Source organism: Podarcis erhardii (assembly GCF_964252035.2).
Source record: "Podarcis erhardii genome assembly, chromosome: 10".
NCBI classification, from domain to species: Eukaryota; Metazoa; Chordata; class Lepidosauria; order Squamata; family Lacertidae; genus Podarcis; species Podarcis erhardii.
Genome location: NC_138500.1, coordinates 61,547,077 through 61,564,609, shown reverse-complemented (window position 1 = coordinate 61,564,609; position 17,533 = coordinate 61,547,077). Strand labels below are relative to the sequence as shown.

Below are 17,533 nucleotides of genomic sequence, written 5' to 3'. Positions count from 1 at the left end.
TACGACTTTGTCCTATATGGTTGCCTGAGTCATGGTTGTGTGATCACAATCCACCAAAATGTGACAGTCTTTGTACTTTCAGCATACATCTTCCAAAGCTAGATGTTAATAGCATTATTTTAGGAGCTCCTTGCCAGGGCACTGTGAATAATTTAGCCCATTTCCTGCATTTAGTAAAGGAGCATCTGTGAGCTGTTATGAGTACAGAATAGACTCACCCATGCAGATCCCTTGCCCTAAACTATTATTGTGTCACTGTATGCCACAGTAAATTTCTCCCTAGAGAACACTTGAAAGCAAATATTTGCAGAGTCCTTAGCAGCAAACACAAGTATTCAGATGCAAAAAATAATCTTTGGCAGTGAAAACTACACAAATAAGGCAAAATTAATTGCAGCCCTATTGAAATCAGTTAGACAGACCCTCCCACACAAGTGAAACAAGGCATTCCTAACTGAATTAATAATTTTATAGCACATGCAAAAGACCTATCATTACTGCAAGTGGAGCTTATATGGAGGCTTGTATATTGTCGACAGTCCTTGTGTTTCTGTGCACTATCTGAGTGCGTTGTGGGCAAACTCACGCATGGCAGGATCCCATCGATAGGAGTTGGTCCCATGCCTGAGTGGCTGAGAACTGACTTTACTCCCACAACAGCATCATGAAGTACAGAACTTTGTCTTTGCCTAAACAGTGGATGGCAGACATTCACATATGTAGGACAAATTAAAATGCTTTGTTTAAGTACATTCCTGGGGTGGGAGGAAATCTCCATTCAGCCATAAGATTTAGAGTCCTACTCTTAAATGGTGTCATAGTTACAAGATTTCTGTTAGCCGACTGACTGGTTGCTCTCCACTAGTGAGAACTTTTGTATCAGAAAGGGCTTTGAGATCCCTGGTTTAGTGGATTGCAGAGGCTATGTTTTAAGTTAGATTCTAATTTCTGATTGTTTTAAATTATTGTAAGACACTAACAGAGCCTGAACTGTCTAAGTCAGGGGTCAGCAACCTAACGCCCATGGGCCGAAAGCGGCCTGCAGAGGTCATTTGACCGGCCCACGAGCCATCTCCAAACTGAGTGCGCTAAACCAGTGTGGCATGGGGACTCACTTCCAGAAATTGCATCTGTACATGCGCAGATGCCAGAAATTGTGTTGACGCAGACACCGGAAATGCGGGTGGGCACGCAATCCAACCCATGGAGGGATCTCCATGGGACTGATCAGGCCCAGGCAAGATAAACCTTGCTGACCCTTGCTCTAAGTTGTCAAGATTTAAAGTTAAAAATATGCCTCCCTGAAGGATAAGTGTGTGTTTGGATTCTAGATCACTCAATATCCATACAGAGAAACGATGGTTGTGTTGAGATGTAACCATGGTTTAGTGTTACAAAAATGAGCCTAGCCTTCCTTTGGTGTGGTAATGAGAAATATTGATTGAGAGCTTCAGCTTCTGTTTTTTACCACAGGTTAGCATGTTCTCTGAACTACGTCTAATCTTTTAACTATGTTTAGTGGAAACAAGTCAGCTTCATAAAGTCTGGTTTGAAGATGGCTTGTTTCCACTAATCATAGGTTAAGAGTAACCACGGTTTGCCTGAGTTCAGAAGACACAGCAAGCTGTAGTTTACTTAAAATGGGAGTGAACATTTCCCAACCCTTCGTTCCAGCTGTACCAGAAAAAAAGGGAGCACACAAACCTGAGAGGAGCCTGTCATAATACTTAACGGTGGTTTAGTGCTACAGTGAAACCAACCCATTATGTACCTAAATCTATATTTTAATTGGGTTCCCAGATGATTTACAGGACACCGGACAGCTGCATCTACATAGAAGGTATATAGCCAAAATGGGGCTGATGGGTTTCTAAAAATCATAGCTGTTGTGCTTTTCTCCATATAGAAAATGTGTGGCGTTCACCACAAAATGTCTTGGTGTTCAAATTATAAGGGAGCACTTTACATTGATCATTAGCTTGCAACAGTTTCCCTTGGAAACATAGCTACAGAAGGAAGTAAAGCTGTTGGCTATCATCTACCCTGTCTCGTGTTTTATAATAAACAAACAAGCTCTGCACAAGTTATGAATAGAAGTTATTCTGTTACCCTGAATATGGTGTTTGAATCCAGCATGCTTTGAGGGGGCTTCCATACTGCTAAATTCACAACGGGCTGCCCATTGCTTTGGAATATGATGCATTGGGATATGGATTCTGTACCCTTTCCCAATGGGCTGTGATTTCAAGACAGGCCAGATTAACTGTCATAGAAATATACCATGGGATAGTCTGGTATTTCTGGTAGTATTGTTGTCTGAGAACATCTCTGTATAGAGATTGGGCCTCTCCTTCAGGACTTTTTTTTAAAAGCTCCAAAATTTAGAACACAGCAGCTGTTCCTTCAGCACATGAGAGGTAAACAATCGCCATGGTCCTAGATGCCTTGATAATTTTAAACTACCTTTCTCTGTCTGAGTACATTCAGATACAGATCTCACAGAGAAGAATCTGGACACAGCAAAGAGAATGTAGGACTTAAAAATGCTGCTCAACATTTGAGCAGCCAAGTTCTTTGAATATATTGTTGCTGTATAGTCAAAGCTTCTGTTCCATTAAGTCAGGAGTGTGGAACTTCCAGTCTGCAGGTCAAACGAGGGTTCAATTTTGGCCCATGAGGCCGTTTCCCCCCCCAAACCACACCTACCTGCCCTACAGCTTTTGTCATATATGATATCAGGTGTGGCACAAGTAGAGATGCGGCTTCCAGTGCACAATTGGCAACCTTAAAGTGCACTCCTGATGGTGTATTGGCAAGGAGAAGCTGGCTTCAGCTCCGCTTGCCCATCAGTTGGTGAGTGGCAGAGCCAAAGCCTGTTAGATTGGCTGTGTGAGCCATGCCTGCAGCAAGCCTTGCATGGGTCTTTGAAGTCCTGACTTTGGAACGTCAAAGCACCCAGTCACCTGATAACATGCGAGGTCAGGTGGTTGACAGGTATGGAGTTCCTCCTGCCTGCCAAATTTGGCTTGTTATGCTAGAAAAATGCAACTGTGCTGCTAATAGAAGTACAGTGGTACCTTGTGTTAAGTACTTAATTCATTCCAGAGCTCCGTTCTTAACCTGAAACTGTTCTTAACTTGAAGCACCACTTTAGCTAATGGGGCCTTCTGCTGCTGCCACGCTGCCGGAGCACGATTTCTGTTCTCATCCTGAAGCAAAGTTCTTAACCTGGAGCACTATTTCTGGGTTAGCAGAGACTGTAACCTGAAGCGTATGTAACCTGAAGCGTATGTAACCCAAGGTACCACTGTAGTACGACTCGTGCAACACGTTGGCGACTAATATACACACAATAATTACCAAAATAATTATACATTCTTTATCAATCTTCTGAGAGAAATATACAAAACCTTATGCAAAGCCACAGAGACTCGCAAACTACCCAACCTAAGATGAACTTATAATGTCTGGTTTTTTCAAATGCTTAACTCCGTCTTTTGTTTTCTTTATCTTTTTAGGTAAGTTCATGAAGATACCAACATATCTTAACATTCATTAACATCCACCTACAACTTCACTAGCATCTCTCGGTATTGTGATTTGTTGGTATCTTCATGAACTTACCTAAAAAGATAAAGAAAACAAAAGACGGAGTTAAGCATTTGAAAAATCCATTGAAACCAGACATTATAAGTTCATCTTAGGTTGGAAATTAGGCTTGTGAGGCTAGGATTTGATAAGGAACTGACCTTCAGGACCAGAAGGTTCCACCTGCTTTAAGGATTTCAAGGAGGTGGGAAAGTTCTCTGGCTTTTTACTTTGCTGCACCTCCTGGATTTTGACCTGCTTCAAAGGGTTTTTAAGGAAATAATAATAATATAGTAAACCTGCTTAGTCACATGTTCTTAAAGAAATGTATCTAGTCTTTGAAATAGTAAGACTGCACCTGTTCAAGGAGAAACGCAGCACAAACGCAGGTGGCACTGTGGGTTAAACCACAGAGCCTTGGGCTTGCCGATCAGAAGGTTGGCGGTTCGAATCCCCGTAACGGGGTGAGTTCCCGTTGCTTGGTCCCTGCTCCTGCCAACCTAGCAGTTTGAAATCATGTCAAAGTGCAAGTAGATAAATAGGTACCGCTCTTGCAGGAAGGTAAATGGCATTTCCGTGCGCTGCTCTGGTTCGCCAGAAGCGGCTTAGTCATGCTGGCCACATGACCCGGAAGCTGTACGCCGGCTCCCTCGGCCAATAAAGCGAGATGAGCGCCGCAACCCCAGAGTCGGACACGACTGGACCAAATGGTCAGGGGTCCCTTTACCTTTACCTTTACCTTACCCTCGCTAATTGTATTGCTGTGGCATCCTGTTCATTTGCTTTCCAGAGCACATTATGGTTTACATTGGAAATCTCCCCCAAGACAACTGCTGCAAGTGTTAAATGATATTCCTAGCTCCAGTTCATCCTAGAGTTTTCAGGTTTACAGATTCCTCTGTAAACTGCCTAAGTTTAAGAGCTATGATCTCTATGCAGATCTATGGAATGTAAAGATTTATATCACGATTAGGAAGACCGAGTTGGCCATGGCAATTAGAGTGGTGCAGTTCTATGCTCGTTGATGCTATTTTAAATATGCAGTAGACGAAAATTGATATAGTTTATGAAATATTTATTTTGCAGAGCTTCTTTTTGTAGGTTAAATGCACAGCAGTGACTTTTCTCTCTGTTATACAGAGGAACCCATATACTGTTACACACCACACAACTTCACCCGTGACCAAGCCTTGTATGCCAGAGGATACTGTTGGACAGAACTAAGGGATGCCTTGCCAGGAGTAAATGCCAGCCGTTGGCCCTCCTTGTTTGAGCATAAGTTCCTTCCATATGCCCTGCTGGCTTTTGCTGGTATTATGTACATTCCAGCACTTGGCTGGGAATTCCTGGCCTCCACCAGGCTGACTTCTGAACTTAACTTTTTGCTCCAGGAGATAGATAACTGCTACCACCGAGCAGCCGAAGGCCGTGCGCCAAAAATCGAAAAGCAAATCCAGTCCAAAGGCCCTGGGATTACAGAGCGAGAGAAAAGGGAAATAATTGAGAACGCGGAAAAGGAAAAGAGCCCAGAGCAAAACTTATTTGAGAAGTACCTGGAGCGGAGGGGACGCAGCAATTTCTTAGCCAAACTTTACCTTGCGCGGCACCTGTTCATCATATTTTTAAGCATCATCCCAATCACGTACTTGTCCACCTATTACGCCACGCAGAAGCAAAACGAGTTTACGTGCGCTCTGGGGGAACCTCCCGACAAAACGAGCAGTTCAAAGTTGCTCATCCGGGTGAACTGCAAACTGCCGTCCGTTCAGCTCCAGCGCATCATTGCCGCGGTAGACATTGTCCTCCTCTGTTTCATGAACCTGATTATCCTCATCAATTTGATCCACCTCTTTATAGTTCGCAAATCCAACTTCATCTTTGACAAGCTGAACAAGGTTGGCATAAAGACGAAAAAGCAGTGGCAGAAGTCCCAGTTCTGCGACATCAATATCTTGGCTATGTTTTGCAACGAGAACCGGGACCACATCAAGTCGCTGAACCGCTTGGATTTCATCACCAACGAGAGCGACCTGATGTACGACAACGTGGTGCGCCAACTGCTGGCGGCGCTCGCTCAGTCTAATCACGATGTCACCCCAACCGTGCGCGATTCCGGGATACAAACCATCGACCCCAGCATTGACCCTGCGGACATCGACCACAGCGAACCGCTGGTCATTAAGCGGCCCCGGAAGAAAATGAAGTGGATCCCGAGTTCCAATCCTCTTCCTCAGCCGTTCAAAGAGCAGTTGGCTATTATGAAGGTTGAAAACAACAAGCCTGAGAAGCCCAAGCCCGTGCGTCGGAAAACGGCGACGGACAGCCTGGTTGCCCCTTTGCTGGAGGCCAACTCGAAAAACTCTCAGCCGTCTTCAGCCCACAAAAATGAATCTGCCGCCCTCTCCAGCGCAGGCAATGAGAAGAAACATACGCGGCACTTCTCCTTAGACGTTCATCCGTATCTACTGAGCAGTAAGAAACCCAAGCCAGAGATTCAACCTATTACCTCCATGGCAACATCCAAAAGCCAAGGGAGTGGATTTTTAAGCCAAGAAGAGAAAGTCATCGTGCATGTCGCTTCTTCCCTCAAAGGTAATAATAATAAACAACAATAATAAAATTTTATTTATATCCCTCCCTCCCCAGCTGAGGCTCAGAGTGGCTAACAACAGTAAAAATAACACGGTTTACATAAAATCATAATCATTTAATTGAAATACATTCTAAAATCAATTCAGTCAAAAATCAATTCAGAGTCAAATTAATGGCAACCATTGGGCTAGAGTTCTATAAGGATTACAAAAGGAGGGGGGCAGACTGTGCCTCAGCCAAAGGCCTGGTGGAACAGCTCCGTCTTGCAGATCCTGCGAAAAGATGTCAAGTCCTGCAGGGCCCTAGTCTCTTGTAACAGAGCGTTCCACCAGATCAGGGCCACGGCCAAAAAAGCCCTGGCTCTGGTTGAGGCCAGCCTAACCTCCCTGTGGCCCGGGACCTCCAAGATGTTTTTATGTGAAGACTGTAAGGTCCTCTGTGGGACATACCAGGAGAGGTGGTCCCGTAGGTACGAGGGTCCTAGGCTGTTTAGGGCTTTAAAGGTTAAAACCAGCACCTTAAACCTGATCCTGGTACAGTGAATGTTGTGGCTAATTGTCCCATGGGGCCCAAGTCAAATGCAAAAGCTGATTGCAAACTTGCTTCTGATGTTAGGCGGTTCTCTCCACAATTACTTAGAAGTTCCTGGACAGGATTGCTGCTTTCCACATGGTTGGAATCTCACATCACACCAATACAGTAGCTTCTGTATTGGAATCTATATGTGTCAGATGGGAGGAGGTAGGATGGGAAGGTGCGGTCGCAGAGTCATGGGATTCTGAGCATGCAGATACAGAAACCAGACCCCAGGGATGTAAGCTGAACCTGGGACTTGCCGATAGGAATTTCCCCCTTCTTGCATATTCTCTTGTTAACCTAGAGGCTGGCCGCCCACATCTGCAGCTTATTTTTAAATTTTAACTCACTAATGTAACAGTTAAAAGAAAATAGTCTTGTTGTCCGTTCAGATGCTCTGGTAATTCAGTCTAAACTCCTGCAAAACCAAGCATTTTATTCCTCTTGTGCTTGTCAACTGATGTTTTTTAGGAAGGTGGTTCACTTTGAATGACGTGAGCCTCAGAATTGGATCAGAGGCAGAACAAATGCAGAATGCGGGTCGTATTAGTCATGTAAATTGCACCCCAGTTTCCCAAGTGGTGGGGTTTCAAGAGTTCCAGTGTTTACCCTGGGTTTTGGTTGCCTTTGCATGAGGTTCATAGAATCATAGAAGCATAGAATCATAGAATCATAGAATCATAGAGTTGGAAGAGACCACAAGGGCCATCGAGTCCAACCCCCTGCCAAGCAGGAAACACCATCAGAGCACTCCTGACATATGGTTGTCAAGCCTCTGCTTAAAGACCTCCAAAGAAGGAGACTCCACCACACTCCTTGGCAGCAAATTCCACTGTCGAACAGCTCTTACTGTCAGGAAGTTCTTCTTAATGTTTAGGTGGAATCTTCTTTCTTGTAGTTTGGAACCATTGCTCCGTGTCTGCTTCTCTGGAGCAGCAGAAAACAACCTTTCTCCCTCCTCTATGTGACATCCTTTTATATATTTGAACATGGCTATCATATCACCCCTTAACCTCCTCTTCTCCAGGCTAAACATGCCCAGCTCCCTTAGCCGTTCTTCATAAGGCATCGTTTCCAGGCCTTTGACCATTTTGGTTGTCCTCTGGACACGTTCCAGTTTGTCAGTGTCCTTCTTGAACTGTGGTGCCCAGAACTGGACACAGTACTCCAGGTGAGGTCTGACCAGAGCAGAATACAGTGGCACTATTACTTCCCTTGATCTAGATGCAATACTCCTATTGATGCAGCCCAGAATTGCATTGGCTTTTTTAGCTGCCGCGTCACACTGTTGGCTCATGTCAAGTTTGTGGTCAACCAAGACTCCTAGATCCCTTTCACATGTACTGCTCTCAAGCCAGGTGTCACCCATCTTGTATTTGTGCCTCTCATTTTTTTTGCCCAAGTACAATACTTTACATTTCTCCCTATTAAAATTCATCTTGTTTGTTTTGGCCCAGTTCTCTAATCTGTCAAGGTCGTTTTGAAGTGTGATCCTGTCCTCTGGGGTGTTAGCCACCCCTCCCAGTTTGGTGTCATCTGCAAATTTGATCAGGATGCCCTTGAGTCCATCATCCAAGTCGTTGATAAAGATGTTGAATAAGACCGGGCCCAAGACAGAACCCTGTGGGACCCCACTAGTCACTCTTCTCCAGGATGAAGAGGAACCATTGATGAGCACCCTTTGGGTTCGGTCAGTCAGCCAGTTACAAATCCACTGAGTGGTAGCATAGTCAAGTCCGCATTTTACCAGCTTCTTTACAAGAATATCATGGGGCACCTTGTCAAATGCCTTGCTGAAATCAAGGTAGGCTACATCCACTGTGTTCCCTTCATCTACCAGGCTTGTAATTCTGTCAAAAAACGAGATCAGGTTAGTCTGACATGACTTATTTTTCAGAAATCCATGCTGACTATTGGTGATCACAGTATTCCTTTCTAGGTGCTCACAGACTGTTTGCTTAATGATCTGCTCCAGAATCTTCCCTGGTATTGATGTCAGACTGACTGGGCGGTAATTATTTGGGTCCTCTCTTTTCCCCTTTTTGAAAATAGGGACAACATTTGCCCTCCTCCAGTCTGCCGGGACTTCGCCTGTTCTCCAGGAATTCTCAAAGATGACAGCCAGTGGTTCTGAGATCACATCTGCCAGTTCTTTTAATACTCTTGGATGCAGTTCATCTGGCCCTGGAGACTTGAATACATCTAAACTAGCCAAGTATTCTTGTACTATCTCCTTAGTTATTCTGGGCTGTGTTTCCTCTGCTGAATCATTTGCTCCAAATTCTTCAGGTCGGGCATTGTTTTCTTTATCGGAGAAGACTGAGGCAAAGAAGGCATTGAGGAGTTCAGCCCTTTCTGTGTCCCCTGTTTGTATTTCACCATCTTCTCCTCTGAGTGACCCCACTGTTTCTTTCTCCTTCCTTTTGCTACGAACATACCCATAAAAGCCTTTTTTGTTGCTTTTAACCTCTCTAGCAAGCCTGAGTTCATTCTGTGCTTTAGCTTTTCTGACTTTGTGTCTACACGTGCTGGCTATTTGTTTGAATTCCTCTTTGGTGGTTTCCCCCCTTTTCCATTTTTTGTACACATCCTTTTTTAATGTTAACTCAGTTAAAAGTTCTTTAGATAGCCACCCTGGCTTCTTTAGGCACCTTCCATGTTTCCGTCTCATTGGTATTGCCTGAAGTTGTGCTTTTACTATCTCCCTCTTAACAAACTCCCAGCCATCATGAACTCCCTTTCCTTTTAGTATTACTGTCCATGGGATCTCACCCAGCACTTCCCTAAGTTTTATGAAGTCGGCTTTCTTAAAGTCAAGAAATTGAGTCCTAGTATGCTTGGCTGCTCCTTTCCGCTGTATAGTAAACTTCAGAAGAGCATGATCACTCACGCCTAATGATCCTTCCACTTCTACCCCACTAACTAGGTCATCAACATTGGTTAGGACCAGATCTAAAATGGCGGTTCCTCTTGTTGCTTCTCCCACTTTCTGGACAACAAAGTTGTCTGCAAGGCCAGTGAGGAATCTGTTTGACCTTATGCTCTTGGCTGAGTTTGACATCCAGCAAATATCCGGGTAATTGAAGTCCCCCATTACTACTATCTCCCTTCCTTTTGCATGCTTGGCCATCTGTTCCAGGAAGGCATCATCTATGTCCTCCATTTGGCTTGGGGATCTATAGTAAACTCCCACAATGAGGTCCCTGTTATTCTTCTCTCCCTTAATTTTGACCCAAATGCTCTCACTTTGGCTTTGAGGTTCTAAATCTTGGATCTCTTCACAGGTATACACATCCCTGACATATAACGCCACTCCTCCTCCTCCTTTCTTGTCTGGTCTGTTTCTCTGAAATAGATTGTATCCCTCCATTATTACATTCCAGTCGTGGGACTTATCCCACCAGGTTTCAGTGATGCCTGTTATGTCATATTTAGTTTGCTGTACCAAGAGCTCAAGCTCATCTTGTTTATTACCCATGCTTTGCGCATTAGTGTACAGACATTGAAGTCCATTAATCATTCCCCCGTGTCTCTTATTTAAGGATTTTTTCCTCCCACCACTAGGTCTGTGTGCTTTTTGCTCCATTTGGTCTATGACATTTGGATGATCATCTTCATCAGTTGATAGACTCCTACCTTGAGGAGCACTGTCTCCCTCCCCCACATTAGTCAGTTAGTCAGGTTATTAGGGACGTTTTCATGTTTTGTTCCATCTAGCTTCTTTACACAGCTGTACAGCTTGGACACCCAACAGGTGTCCCAGAACTCTTCTTGAGGAAGCCGAACTCTGCTCTGAGTCTCTTCTTGCTTGGTCTGCCTCAAACACAACTGCAAAGTTGCAGGCCGATTGTTCTCCTTAACATAGGTACCTGCTTTCCCCCCATCCCTTACTGTTGGAGAGGGAGGGGGATAAGAATAGTCACCTCCGCCATCTTGGGCCTTTCTAGAGACAGGTCAGCTGAATATCACAGGCTGTCCATCATTTTTTTGTTAGACCTCAAAATGTCTCGCCTCAGAGGGATGCACACAAATAGCTCTGCTTGCGGAAAACTCACACAGCTGAAGGGAATCCAGACCAGTGTTTCCCAAAGCTGTGTCTCCAGCTGGTTTTGGACTACAACTCCCATCATCCCTAGCTAGCAGGACTAGTGCTCAGGGATGATGGGAGATGTAGTCCAAAAGCAGCTGGAGGCCCAACTTTGGGAAACACAAATCCGGACCAATGATCAAAAATCACACTAGGGACTTAAAAAGGGTGTCGTTCTGGAAAACGTTCTGGAATAACTCAGGTTTTACATTCTCGGTGCAAATGCTGGGATATTTAGAGTTAAATTGCTTTGTAGAATTTGGCTTTTCCTGCGGGGAATAAAGTGTGCAAATTACTCCTCTTTCAATGTCACTCAGGAGTATTTCTAGACTAGGAAAAATTATATGAGTTTTGTACTAATCGGTCATGGCTTCCTTCAAAGGAATTCTGGGAGTTATAGCTGAGGATACTGAGAATTCTCAGCTTCCCAGCCACCCCCTCGCAGTACTACAGTTAACTGAGGAAAATAACTCTTAAACCTATTTAACTGTAGCATTAATATGCTCTGAAAGCTTTCCTAGACCGTTAATGCCCATCATCAAATTACTTAGTACTGAGCAAGCCTATTAGTTTTAATACAGCTACTTTGATATAAGCAGTTGAGGTTTGTTTGCTTTTTTACTTAATATATATTCTGGCTCCAGCTCTTCTATGAATAATGCTACATCATATTTTTATTGCTTTGGCCTTTGGGTGTTTACGTCAGCTGCTTAAAATATCCTGCTTTCCTGTGTGTTGAAATATTTAAGGTGTTTATTTTTAAGAATTTATCCTCCAGCTTCCATATTCCAGCTTCCACACTTCAAGAAAGCTATTTAAAAGAAGAAGGTAGAAACAATAAAACCACACAGCAGTTAATAAAAACAATAGGGATAATGAACCGATAAATAAAATTTAAAGCAATCACCCAATTAAAAGGAAGGTTGGATATTCTAAAATGACATGAAAACACTGAGCAAATAATGTAGACTTCGGCCTCTAAAAAATATCTAGGGAGATATTCACAATTCAAGGGTCACTGCAGAAAAGACTCTCTTCAATAGATGCCCACTTTGGAAGATAGGGCTGTATAGAAAACAGCCTCTGAAGAACATCCTAATTGAATATTCTGGTTTTCATGTGGGAGAAGACAGACAGTGAAAATCTTGGCATCTCCCCTATGGATCCCTCCTCAAAGAATTCTGTGTATGTTTCTCTGAGAGACCTTTTGCATTAACAATTATTTAGAATCTAGAGCAATGTTCTCACCACCAGAGTCTAAAATAGCTTTCTAGGCAGCTAGGCTTTCTGCAGCTGCTGATGGTCTTTCAGGATCTGTTCACACATTAGCCTCTTAAGGAAGCACCCTGTGCATCTCCATGCTTCTGGCGGCCTCTCCAGGTGCCCAAGGCATCACCATGTGCTCACAACCATAGCATCCTTGCCTTTTCTGACTGCGGAGAAAGAGAGTCACCGCCCCTGTTGTTGTTGTTCTTCCTTGTTCTCTCAGATGCCAGCTGGTTTTCCTTGCTCTGTCTCCTCCCAGCTGAAATCAAGAGCAGCAAATAATAGAAAGAATAAGGAAGGAAAACAGGTAACTTCCTTTTTACCTTCAGCAAGTTAAAAAAAAAAAAAAAAAGTGAGTTAGGTGAGGATGGGTGAGTATTGCTTGCAGTCCTTCTAAGGGTTGGAAGAAGACAGTTCTCCAGATCAGGTACCTGTAGTGGCTGTTGAAACCAGTGGCCACTACAGGGACAAAGAGGCTTTGATAGGCTAATGTGTCAGCTTGTCCAGAGAGGCATAAGATGATACAGGAACCTATTATAGATACTCTGTCCAACTGTATCACAGTGTAGATCCATGGAGAACGTAGTCTCCGCCAGTTGCTTGCTTTCATGGAGTCGAACCCACAAAACATGAATGCCAGAACTGATCCTGTTGGGTGTATGCAAAGCGAGCAATGATTTAAAAAGTGTTTTGTTTCTCTTTTAGGATCTTCCGTTCCGGGGAAAGATACCCTTTACTCTCACAACACATGCAGGACTGTGCCTGCCGCTGGGACTTTTCTCACCTGCAATCACAACCACATAGCAACTTCCGGTGCTGCGAAAAAGGTCACTCTGCCCCACATAAGCCCAGCAGAGCCAGTGCCTGCCTTAAACTGTAACGCCGCTCACCCTCTTCTGCATATCAATACGTTGTATGAAAACCATGAAGAAGAAGTAGTGTCAAACCTTATAGACGAGTCTTTAGACAATAGTATTCACTCGCCCACGGAGGCAGGAGACATCATCTCCAGACCTTCCACGAAGCAAGTCATGTTGGCGACGTTTGATGAGCCCCTGGCAATGGTGAACTCTGTAGAGTATTGACGGTCCAGAGCTGACGCTGATCACAGTTGGATGGCCCGCCTCCCAGTGCCACTTTCACGTCAACCATGCTGCCCTGCCAATGCCATCCACTGCATGAGCATGGAGTGCTGAAATGCAGACCATTGGTTTCACCAATACTCCAAATCGGTCGTTCAGGGTAGTGTCGTCGTGTCTTATCGATAGCTTGCAAAATGTAATAACAATAACCACCATAATATCGACAACCAAATTATATACTATGCTTGGAACAGCGAGAAACAAAGCACAAAGACGTTAGCTGTAGCTTCATGAGTTCTGTGTGGATTACTACAACTATCCAAATATTTAAAGTGCTTGAGCGCATGCCACACAGTGTTTCTTAAACAAAGCACTTATAGCCTTGGTACTTGAGCTCACTCTCTGTAAAGCGGGGGTGGGGGGAGACCTGGAGCCCCTCAGATGATGCTGAACCACAACTCCCATAGTCCCTCACTGTTGGCCACGTGGGCCAGGACTGACGGAGTCTCAACAGCATTTTGAGAGTCGCAGGGCCCCATCTCCTGTGTTAAAGTAATGAAGCACATAATATGTATGATATTTATTCTTCCATTTTAAAAGGCAGGAGTAACATCGTGTTTTGTCCCTAAGGTACAAAGAAACAAACAAAAACAAAAAACACAGCCAGGTGTGTGTGTTCTTAATGACATGGTTGTAAGCAAGCTGTATTTTGGTCCACGGGTATTGGGCAAACAGGGCTGGCCCTAAAAAAATTGCCGCCTGAGGCAAAGGAGGAGAGCGCTCGTCACACACATGCATTCCGCATACTGCAACAACAGGCCAGTATCCTCCACCATATTGCGAGGGCAGCAGGCTAGTTTAGCAGGTGCAAGCCAGGCTACATGGCAAACAGCTGCATCCATCTCACTCTGCCGAATAGTTGGGCCGGCCCTACCAGCCACTTAAGTGGCAATTGGTCTTCCACCAGCATCAGTGTAAAGAGAACTGAAACTGGCCAGCCTGCTGCACTTACGAATGAGGAAACGAAGAGCTACGTCCTGCCCTTTAGTACGTTCATATGTGTTGCGAGAGGTGACGAAAACGAAGAGTTTATTTTTTTAACGTCTATTTTCTTGTGAATGAGGGTGAATGTTGAGTCAGATGTTCTATTCTAGCAGAGCGGAGAGAGGAGGGTTGCTTATTTTTGTCCATAGAATGACGTCTGCAAAACCAGGTTAGAAACTTTCTAAGGTGCTTCACTGATGTGAAGGATATTCCAGTGCTGCAAAAAAAAAAAAAATATCCAGTAAGAGCTAATTTCTCCAATAGTGTGGTGTTTCAGCAGATGGTTACTTGAGTCTTTTTAAAGGACTTGTCTATGCTACAGCTTACCACAGGTCAAGAAAATACAGACTCATCCCGCTTGTAATGGTTTTGTGTCTGAACTTTTTGCTGCTTGAACTGTGGCTGAATAAGGGCAGATTCAAAAGTGCAGGAAATACCATGTGGTTCAGACCTTCCACGACTGCATCACTTCAAATTGTGGGTGCAGGATTGCAAGTTGGAACGATTCAGCGTGCTTTTAAAAATTGCCTATGTGTGGAAAGCTTGCATGCGTGGGAGAGGAATGTCCGCACTGTTTTCTTTCAGAAGGGCTTCTTTTCCGCATGTCAGGGGGTGCAACTCAAACATTAAAATTCTTGGCTGCAGTGGCACGCATCAGAAAGGAAGGATTGCTCAGCACACAGCTGAAGTGTGCCACATAGGACCATGTTCTGATCTTAGCTTCTCACACCACCATTTGCTAGTTTGGTGTGCCCAGAGAGACTGATTTAACACAGGGAAGAAAGCTGCTCCTTTCTATTGAATGCTCTGCATTCACAATCCCTCTTGAGGAGAAGGAAATTAATAGCAGACCCAAATCAGCAAATGTTGGTTGAGAATACCCATTGCATTCATGAATATCTGCTACTGCTACCCACTGCTTGTTGTTTAGTGTCTTCAAAAGTAGCCTTGAGCTGCTTCCTTCCATCATTTTCACAGGATCTGCTTTCCCCTTAGAATGGAAACAGATGCTACGAAAGGATATGGGATATTTTGGAGGTGGAGAGAAAGAGAAGAGGCCAGAATCTCTGGAATGTGGCACTGCATCATAACAGAAAATCCTCACGCACAGCCATGACAAGGAAATAAATCGGCCTGTAGAAGAGCTCTTAGACAACACGTTTTGGCCTTTGTGTGGAAGATAATACAGGCCGAAAGTGGTGTCTGGGCAGGGTTAAGTGTGAGCCAGCAAGGTGGGACAAGAGGGCAAGCTAGCTCTGATGGCAAAATATGAGGTTCTGTCCCGTTACACCAGGTCTGGGGTGGGGAATATGGTTTAACAACATAGTCATATTTAGCAAATGACATAAGCTTGGGTTTGCCAACCTATGGCCCCCTATCGAGATGCTGTGAGTTATAGTTCAACATCTGGACTAGGTGAAATCCAACGCTGCTGTTCCATTTATGGAACGGCTTTTCTTCCAGTAGGTACCCCTTCTAATATAGGGGGTGGGTGAAGGGAAATAATGTTCTGTAATTCCCCCGATCCAGCTTCCATGCTGTTTGGGAGGGCCCTGGCAAGTATCACCTTCCTTCCTTCTGAGTTAGCAAACCGATCACCCAGATGCTTTTATTCAGGGCAGATGCTGCAGGTCAGCTTCTAGCTAAGCCGCTCCCGTGTTCAGCATTCACCTGCGGTAATGTAGTAGCATAGAGAAGGCCGATGTAGCAGAGCACTCAAGTAGCTTTAAATATCAGTGCAGCTTTGTTGAAATCGATGGGTTGCACCTTTGAAGATTACACGGCGTGCCTGTAAGCACATTGCTATTCCAGGCCATCCGTTAACGAGGGTAATAAACAAGCAGTAATAAACATACTGTCATTTTCGAACAATCTTTACCTTGCTTTTGGCCCAAAGCGCGTCCTCATGGCCTGGTTCTTCCTATAACTTTGATGTGCAAGTTTCTTAGAAATATACCTAGCGTAGTTTTCAAAAGGCACACAGGAAAAACGTAGCACGCAATAACTGACAAATTTCTAAGGAGAGGAGAAGTTTCTATTAAAGCAATGTTCAGCCAATATCGAGGATTTTGACATTTCTGTATAACGGTAGAAAACACTGCACAAATTATGGGTCTACATTGAGTGTTTTTTTCATTTGTTTTACCTCAGATAATCAATATGCCACCCGTATTTATTGAAAAATAGCACTGAAAGCAAATAAATATTCTCAATACGGTTTGTGTCTACTGTCTTATCATTAGAACGCTGCTCTATTATCCTAAGAGCATTTATTGGGAAAATAAGTACTCTTATCTACAGTGCCTGGTTTGATAACTGCATATTAACAACCAAAAGCAAACCCGATCAAATGAATGCTGAGCCGTTCCAGAGCATCACTGTCGCCCACCTCCCATGTTTTTCACATGCATGTTTCCTAGAAACAACAAGCAGTTTTTCAAAGGGAAATTTGGAACATTTATTATTGCACAGTCTCTGCACAAGGCCAGCAAAGTCATCTTATTAAACGAAGTGGCATTTCATGTGAGCCTGACAATTCATAGCGAGAAAGAAATGTAGCTTGTGGTGCCCACATCCTTGATGCTTTTTAAAACTCAAATAGCCTCAGACATGAATGTGTTATGCCAGTAGTGTTAACGGAGAAATCTGAGGGTTCCCTTGGACAAAAAAACAAGGACACCAGCCAGGAATACCAGAGCAAAACAGCAGCCAGTAGGCTTGGTCTTTATTGAAGACTGTCGCAACAGGACTCCCATCTGCCACAAGGTGGAACAAGATGGAAGCCCTGAACAAAAGAAGACCCCAACTTTTATTAGCTACTAATCCCCCATGCTAAACTCCCAAGACTACATCACAACTACATCATTGACACATCACAAAGAGGAGGGGTTGAGGGAGGAGTTGTGGTGGTAACCTGAGTGTCTTGTCACTTGGCCGGTTCCACCTTTCTCCCTCCCCATGAGTACTTTCCAAAGGACAAAAGAGAGTTTGCAGTTTCCTGTCCCCAGAGGGAAGAGCTGATCACTGTCCTTTGTTTCTGTTGTGTATTGAGTCAAAGGATTTTATATCTGTATTATTATTGTCTGTATTGCATTAGGGTAAAGTAACTGCCTTTTGGTTCCAGAGGGTACAGCTACTATTGGTTCATTTAAGCTGCTGTATTTGGATCCTCTGTCTTATTGGTTTCCTCCAAAAGGCAGGATTGTGATTGCCTGATATTGTCTCCTCCAAAATGTATCCTTTCTAGCTTGTTCCCTGTCCCTATAAATGTAGCTCTCCCCTCCTCAAGTCTCAGTCT

General features: G+C 44.1%; 1 protein-coding gene across 10 annotated transcripts in view; it reads left to right on the top strand.

Annotated features, from left to right (window-relative positions):
- PANX2 (pannexin 2) overlaps nucleotides 1-15,785 on the top strand; it is a 50,110-nt gene extending 34,325 nt beyond the window's left edge. For 7 of the 10 annotated variants that reach the window (XM_081877935.1, XM_081877943.1, XM_081877940.1 and 4 more), the window contains 2 exons: nucleotides 4,729-6,180; nucleotides 12,815-15,785. In XM_081877935.1, coding sequence (XP_081734061.1) covers nucleotides 4,729-6,180; nucleotides 12,815-13,194 — 1,832 coding nt within the window. In that variant the 3' untranslated portion in view covers nucleotides 13,195-15,785. Of the gene's footprint in view, nucleotides 1-4,674; nucleotides 6,181-12,814 lie in introns of all 10 variants that reach the window. The other 3 variants (XM_081877937.1, XM_081877938.1, XM_081877939.1) reach the window with 2 other exon arrangements.
- The last annotated feature ends 1,748 nt before the right edge of the window (nucleotides 15,786-17,533 follow it).